We start from the raw sequence: 8277 nt of genomic DNA, 5'->3' as shown, positions 1-8277 counted from the left end.
AGAATCAGATGATGAACAAGAGGTAAGTATTCTTCATCTCAATGACAAGATTAAATTTCTATCTAAAGAAAGGCTGGCTGAGCTATTACTAGACTTCATTGATGAGTCTGAGATAATTAACAATGAGAAGGAAGATCTGTCTAGGGAATGTGTGATCCTAAAAGCAAAATGCAAAAGTCTAGAGTCTAGGGCTAATGTGAGTGATAGCAAAAATGCTGATTTGAAGAACCAGGTTCTTCAACTTGACACTAGTGTCCTAGAACTTAGGTCTGAAAACTTAAAATTGAAACTAGGAACAAGAAAGAAGAAAGCTGATCACACATATCTCACTTTAGAGGAAAACTTAGGAAAAATGAAGGATGAGCTGTACAAGAAGGATGAATTGATTAAAGTCCCAAAAGAAGATCTAGGAAAAGTGAAACATGAACTAGACAGAACTTGCAAATGGAACAAGGCTTCTGATGCACTTTCTTGGTTGCAAGAGCACCACAGTAGCAACAAAAGAGGACTTGGCTATGGGACTCAAGCACCAAAGTGGGACCCTAAAAGCAAGTACCTCGCACTTCCTGAGAATAAAATATGCACACAATGTGGCAAGACTGGTCATTACAAAAATGAATGTAATGCAAAAGTAAAGGCCAGTCAAAAGAACAAAGCATTTGTTCAAGAAAAAAAATAAGCTACCTGGGTGGGCAAGAAGGAATTTGATTCATACTTTTGCCTATAGAAAGGGACCCAAACTAGTTTGGGTTCCTAAGACTAACCCCTGATTTTTTTTTGCAGGTCCAAGTGAAAGGAAGTAGCCAAATATGGTATATGGATAGTGGCTGCATAAAATATATGACTGGGAACAAGGACCAGTTCCTTTCACTTGAGGACTTAAAAGGAGGTAATGTCTCCTTTGGTAATGGAAAGAAAGGTGAGATCATTGGGGTTGGAAAGGTAGGAAAGACAGACTCTCACTCCATTGAGAATGATTACTTGATAGATGGCTTGAAATATAGCCTGATTAGTGTGTCACAACTGTGTGACAGAGGTAACCTGGTAGCATTCACCTCTACTAAATGCTTTGTGATAAATCTTACCACTGACAAGATTGTTTTGCAGGGAAAGAGAGTTAACAATATTTACATTGTAGATTTGTCCACTCTCTCAGAAAATGAAATCACTTGCCTATGTGTGTTGGTTAATGATCCCCTCCTGTGGCACAAAAGACTTGGTCATGCCAGTCTGAATCAGCTAAACAAATTAGTCTCTAAGGACTTGGTGATAGGGTTACCCAACATCAAGTTCAAGGAAGACAAAGTTTGTGAGGCATGTGCAAGGGGGAAGCAGGTAAGATCATCGTTCAAGAGTAAGAAAATGGTAAGCACAACCAAGTCGTTGGAACTGGTCCATATGGATCTCTGTGGTCCAATGAGAACCATGAGCAGAGGTGGAAAGAAATATGTAATGGTGCTTATTGATGACTATTCTAGATTTACCTAGGTTCTATTTCTATCTTGTAAAGATAAATCATTTGACATGTTTACTGCATTTGTTAGAAAAACTCAAAAACAATTAGGAAATCAACTTGCATCCATTAGGTCTGATCATGGAACTGAATTTGAAAACTCCAAGTTTGCTGAATTCTGTGATGAAAATGGTATAGATCATAATTTCTCTGCCCCTAGAACTCCTCAACAAAATTGAGTAGTTGAAAGAAAGAATAGGACTCTTGAGGACATGGCTAGGACCATGCTGCTTTCTAGCAAACTGCCTCACAACTTCTGGGCAGAGGCTGTAAACACTGCATGCTACATAATCAATAGATGCATGACTAGACCTCTTGTAGAGAAGACTCCCTATGAGTTACTTAAAGGGAGAAAACCAAACATATCCCATCTTAGGGCATTTGGTTGTAAGTGCTATGTGCACAATAATGGAAAAGACTCCCTAGGTAAGTTTGATTCCAGAAGTGATGAGGGAGTATTCTTGGGATATTCTTCACATAGCAAAGCATATAAAGTGTTTAATAAAAGAACTTTGTGTGTAGAAGAAAGTGTACATGTAGTATTTGATGAAACTAACATTCTTTCTGAGAGGCAGGAACATGAAGATGAAGCCATTGGATTGGTAAAGGACTTGACTGAAGCCTCAGCACAAGTCAAAGTGGCACCAACTGAAGGAACAGGTGATGGAACAGGTTCTTCCATCCAGGGCAACCTGACAGGGGGAACTAATCAAAGAGTAATTGAAATAAATCCCTTAAAGGAACCTGTTCATGACCTTGTTCCTCAGCAACAGAACATGGGAGAAACATCTAGTAGAAACCAGTTGGTTGTGAAACCTCACAAGTATCAAAGTTCTCATCCCATTGAGAACATTATCACTGATCCAACATCTGGAGTCAAAACTAGATCACAATTAAAGAATCTGTGTGCTTTTGATGCATTTTTATCTCTTATTGAACCTAAAAATGTTGTTGAGGCTTTGCAGGATGCAGATTGGGTCAATGCAATGCAAGATGAACTCAATCAATTTGAGAGAAGTCAAGTTTGGCATCTAGTTCCAAGGCCCAAAGACAGATCAGTTATTGGTACGAAATGGGTCTTTAGGAACAAACTTGATGAAGATGGAACTGTTACAAGAAACAAGGCAAGATTGGTGGTCCAAGGTTACAGCCAGGAGGAGGGCATAGACTATGATGAGACTTTTGCACCAGTTGCAAGACTAGAAGCAATCAGACTCCTCATAGCCTTTGCAGCACACATGGAATTCACTCTTCATCAAATAGATGTCAAAAGTGCCTTCCTGAATGGCTACCTGAAAGAAGAAGTATTTGTGAAACAACCTCCAGGGTTTGAAAGCAAGGAATGTCCTGAGCATGTGTACAAGTTAGACAAGGCTCTCTATGGACTCAAGCAGGCCCCAAGAGCATGGTATGAAAGATTGTCCAAATTCCTGCTGAAGCATGGGTACAAAAGAGGTAATATTGATAGTACCTTATTCTTAAGGGAAAAAGGTAAGGATCTCTTTGTTGTACAAATATATGTTGATGACATAATCTTTGGGGCCACCACTGATAAGCTGAGTAAGGATTTTGCAAAATTAATGGGGAGTGAGTTTGAAATGAGCATGATGGGTGAGCTTAATTTCTTCTTAGGCTTACAGATCAAACAAAGTCCAAATGGAACCATGATCCACCAGCAAAAGTATGCAAAGGAGCTAATCAAAAAGTTTAAAATGGAAGAATCTAAAGAAATAGACACACCTATTGCAACTGCTACTAAATTAGGTGTTGATGAACCTGGTTCATCTGTTGATCAAAAGTTGTATAGGGGTATGATTGGCTCACTTCTGTATCTTACTGCTAGCAGACCTGACATTGTTTTCAGTGTAGGGCTTTGTGCTCGCTTTCAGGCAAATCCTAAAGAGTCTCACCTAACTGCTGTCAAAAGGATACTAAGATACTTGAAAGGCACCACTGATCTGTGTCTTTGGTATCCCAAAGGTAGCAATTTTAATCTAGTAGGATATGCTGATGCTGATTATGCAGGTTTTCTAGTGCATAGGAAGAGCACCTCAGGTATGGCACACTTTCTTGGTTCATGTCTTGTGTCATGGGCTACCAAAAAACAAAACTCAGTGGCCTTATCTACTGCTGAAGCTGAGTATGTTGCTGCTGCTTCTTGTTGTGCTCAATTGCTATGGATCAAACAACAGCTGGTAGATTTTGGTATTGAAGTTGGTTGTATTCCAATATTCTGTGACAACACTAGTGCTATAAGTATGACAAAGAACCCTGTTCATCATAAAAAGACTAAGCACATAGATGTTAGACACCACTTCTTAAGAGATAACTATGAGAAAGGACTGATCTCCATAGAATTCTGTGCTACTGATAAGCAAATTGCTGACATTTTCACTAAAGCACTGAGTAGAGAAAACTTTGAGAGGAACAGGTTGGAATTAGGGATGATTAAGATCACCTAATAGGTCCAGTTCAGAATGCACAATGAAAAAAAAAATTGGTTAGGAGTTCTATTTGTGTGTAAATATCTAGATTAATTCTTACTCAGGTTCATACTTTAAATAGTATACTCCTGTGACATGTGTACATATGATTCACTGATCTCTTACAAAGTTTTTTCTATTATGGCATTTGAGGCATGTTCAAGAGAGTTCTATATGAAGAACCTGGTTCATCAGTATGAGCTCATATGAAAGTTCAGGTATGTTTTCAATACTTTGCATAATTAGAAAGATAAACAATTCAATCATGAGCAGAAGTCCTATACTTGTCAAATTCCTAGAAAATTCTATCCGTTGAAGCATTGAACCAGTTTCGTCCCTTAAGAACTCTAAAACCGTGATTTTTGCCTAATATCTAGGGAAGCCAAAATAATCATTAAGGGACTGGAATTCCAGGCTGATTAGACTTCTAATTGACCTCTGAAAAAGCTACCGTTACTGTATTAATGACTAATTGTCATTAAATATACACCACATCTCTTACTCTCTTCTTCATTCTAAAACTGTCAAAAATTATATCTCCTATTTTAATTGCTCCTCTTCTCCAAGAATCCTAAATCGCTTCTCTCTCCAAAAATTCAAAATCGCTTTTCTTCTCAGAAATTCCCAAAACTCCTCCATAAACGAAGAACCATGTCTAACCCACAAGATCATCCTGGCACTCCTCCACCACCATCACCCTCAAATACATCCTCTTCTACACCTCCTAGTGAATCCCCAAAACCTAGGCTTCGAAGGCAGAAAATGTTGGCTAGAAAAACTATAGCATCTGGAGCTCTGAGGAAAGTTTTAAATGAGAGGTTGAAAGCTAGCTAGAAAAGGGAATCCCCAGCTAAAGAGTCTGATTCCAGTTCTGACTCTGAATCATTTATTTCTGCTAGTGAAGGTGAAGAACATGGGTCTTCTGACACTAAGAAAATTCAAGAAACTCCTGGGGTAGGTTCTTCTGAAGTTAAAAATGTAGAAAACAGGTTTGTTCTAATTGGACCTGTTAAAGATGCATTGTTGGCTAAATCGAGTAGGAGTGGAGGTAAAAAGAAAAGAAAAGAGAGAGAGGGAGGAAGTGGTGAAGAGAGGGGAAAAGGAAAGGGAGAAGTTCTTGCTATATGTGGAGTTGAAGAAGAAAGTGGCTTCAAGTCAGGGGGAAGTGGTTCTGGGGAAGCAGCTGAAGGGCTGGTTCACTTGAGCAAACAAAGAGATGAACCTGGTTCATCTGCTGAGGAAACTCTGGCTGATCTTCTGAAAAAGGTTGGGGCAAGTTATGACCCAAAGAAATGCAAAGCTACCTCACAAAAGGCCCAAAATGTACCCAAACCAACCAAGAAAAGAAAACCTTCATCCCCAAAATCTACTGCCCCTCCAGTGCCTAAGGGAAGAGCTACAAGAAGCAGGGTAAGACAAAGTGAAGCTGACCTACAAAAAGCTCTGGAAGAAAGCAAGAAAAAGAAAACGGAGAAGGGAAAGAAAAAGGTTGCTGAGTCTTCTGAGGCTACTGAAGAAGAGGAGATGGAACTGGTCCATCAAGAAAGAGGAACAACAGTAGAGGTTCCTTCACCAAAACCTAAAAGGTCCAAGACTTCTACCAAGAAGTCTTTCTGTGAACCCGTGTCTGGTGAACCCTTATTAGCCAAGAGGACAAGGTTTGCTGTGAAAGGTAAGCAAAAGAAAATTAGAACCAGGGATGAGAAGACTGGTGGATGCTTTAGCTGCACAAGGTTGGAAGGACATTATCCTTGAAATGGATGGGAGGCTGACCAGGAATGAATTGATTGAGTTTATGGCCAATGCTGCTGTAAAAGATGGAGTAGTCACCAGCCTGGTGAGAGGAGAAAGAGTGAAGTTTGATGCAGTCAAACTTGGTGAGATCCTGGACATACCTACTGAAGGGTATGGTGATTATACAAGGCAAAGGTGGCCATGTCTGGAGTCTCTCCCTACTGCTCTTGAAATCACTAGGAGATTCTGTGACTCTAGAGAAGTGCCTGAAGCAAGATTTGTGCAGAAAAGTGAAATGAGACCTGAACACAAGGTCTTGTTTGAATTTGTCAACAAGTGCCTGCTGCCCAGACAGGAGAGAAGGCACACTGCAAATTACATGGACCTGGTTCTTATGGAGTGCTTGGAGAGAGGAATACAGATCAACTGGCCTGCTTTCATTGTCAAATTACTAGACAGGTTCATTAATGGCTCCAAGGCTCATCCCACTCCTTATGGGTTCATACTGACTACTGTGTTGGACAGGCTGAAGGTGCCTTTGAAGAAATGGGAAATGGCATCAAGCAAGGAGCATTTTGGTGTTAAGACCCTACTGGCTTGTGACTATCCTGTCAATGTCATCCCAGTTGATCCTGGTTCATCTCTGAGGACACCCATCAACACCAAGGTTAGGGCCTTGGTTCAGGAGAGTGGAACTAAGGATGACAAAATTGCTAGGCTCAAGGCACGCGTGGCTGAATTGGAGAATGAGAGAGATGACCTTAGAACTGAGCTAGCAAAAGAAAAGGAGAAGAGTGATGGAATGCTTCAGAATATGCTAAACCTTATCCAATCTCAACCCTCTAGTTCCTCCAAACTCTAGGTCTTCCAGCACTTGTCTTTAGAACCAGTCTAGTACCCCCAGTGAACCCAGTGACCCGGATTAGGGATGTTTCTGTTTTCTTTTGCTCATGTTTTGGAAGTTTTTCTTTCTTTTTGTGGACTGTTTGTGGAACCATATCTTTATCAATGACAACTGCTGTTTTCTCTTGTTCAATGATGATTCTGATCTTAATAGTTTAATTATGTTTGTTGATTATTGATAATTGCACAATGATTTCACTTGCTGTTGCCCCAGTAGCCATGAGTAATTATTAAAATCTGGGTTTCACACTGTGTATGCAACTTTTCGATGATGCCAAAAGGGGGAAGAGATGATATTGTGCTTTATTCATTATTCTGAATTAAGTGATATTCATAACCTAATTAACCTGGTCCTTGATGATAAGTAAAATTTCTAAGAAGTGATAATGATTAAGCCTGAGTTCTTACAAGTTTTTGATCAGTGAAAAGCACAGAGTTTGTCATCATCAAAAAGGGGGAATTTGTTGGCCCAAGAACAGGTGAAGTTTTGAAGAATGACAAATGAACTCAGTCATGGACCAGGTCCATCATGTGAAGCACAGTGTTTGTCAAGCTATACATGTGAGATGCACATAAAGGAGATAAGTTCATTGATCAAGCAGCAATATCTCCTGAACTGATCGAAAAGGTTGCATATGGGATAAGGAGAGAAAGTCTCCTTATGAGAAGAGAACACAATCCGGATAAAGGATAAGGTTAGAGGTTGTGTTGTTCAAGGACTCAACTTCGATGGAAGATCAGCAATTGAGTCTCAATCAAACTTCAATTACTAACTCATTAAATAACAGTGATTGTTCTCTTTTATAGGTGTTGCACAAACGGAGAAGTTAAACTAAATTGAGAGCAAAATAACAAGGCAATTTTGCAAGCAATTTATGTGAGATTTAAGTGTGCATTCCTGAAGCTACTTGGACAAGATAGAAGAACCAATTCCATTGTGTCTTTCTTTTATTCTAGTTCAATTGTAGTAGATGATTTAAACTTGTACCTTTCAGCTTTCATAGAAGCAATTGTATTAGGTACTTTGAGTATTCAAGTTAGAGTTAACTTGAAGTTGTTGAGGCTGTGTGCCACAACGGGATTAGAGTTTAATCTTTAGGTTTACAAGAGTTTTGTAAATGTTGTTTTGGCTCAGTGATTTTAGTGGAAGTTTGGAAAAATCCTACTGAGTAGTAGGTCATGGTTTTTTCACCCTTTGAGCTAGGTGTTTTCCACGTAAAAATCTCTGTGTTCTTTACTTTCTGTATTTATTATTCCGCAAACAGCAGTAGTTAGTACATTTAGAAGAACCAGGTTCTCCTAGAGCAAAAATTGGGTACCACACAAATTACCCCCCCCCCCTCTTGTGTGGTGTTGACGCTTAAAACATCATGTTGAGATGGATGTGTGGGCACACTAGGCTGGATAAGATTATGAATGAAGATATTCGGGAGAAGGTGGGCGTGACTCCCATGGATGACAAGATGCGGAAAACGAGGCTTAGATGGTTCGGGCATGTGCGGAGGAGGAGCCTAGATGCCCCGGTTAGGAGGTGTGAACGGTTGGCTTTGACAGGTACAAGGAGAGGTAGAGGGCGGCCTAAGAAACATTGGGGCGAGGTGATAAGGCAAGACATGTCGCAACTTCAAATTTCCAAGGACATCG

At 39.9% G+C, this 8277-nt stretch overlaps 1 protein-coding gene across 1 annotated transcript in view; it reads left to right on the top strand.

Moving 5' to 3' along the window:
- LOC109214929 (PHD finger protein rhinoceros-like) overlaps positions 1–6454 on the top strand; it is a gene marked incomplete at its 3' end in the record, with an annotated part of 7314 nt that extends 860 nt beyond the window's left edge. The window contains exons 4-6 of the mRNA XM_019378903.1: positions 4896–5044; positions 5513–5668; positions 6357–6454. Coding sequence (XP_019234448.1) covers positions 4896–5044; positions 5513–5668; positions 6357–6454 — 403 coding nt within the window. The remainder of the gene's footprint in view (positions 1–4895; positions 5045–5512; positions 5669–6356) is intronic.
- Positions 6455–8277: the final 1823 nt, after the last annotated feature.

This window comes from Nicotiana attenuata, unplaced genomic scaffold, assembly GCF_001879085.1.
Source record: "Nicotiana attenuata strain UT unplaced genomic scaffold, NIATTr2, whole genome shotgun sequence".
In the NCBI taxonomy this organism is placed as follows: Eukaryota; Viridiplantae; Streptophyta; class Magnoliopsida; order Solanales; family Solanaceae; genus Nicotiana; species Nicotiana attenuata.
Note: the sequence above shows the minus strand (reverse complement) of the source record. Positions and strands in the feature narration are given on the sequence as shown.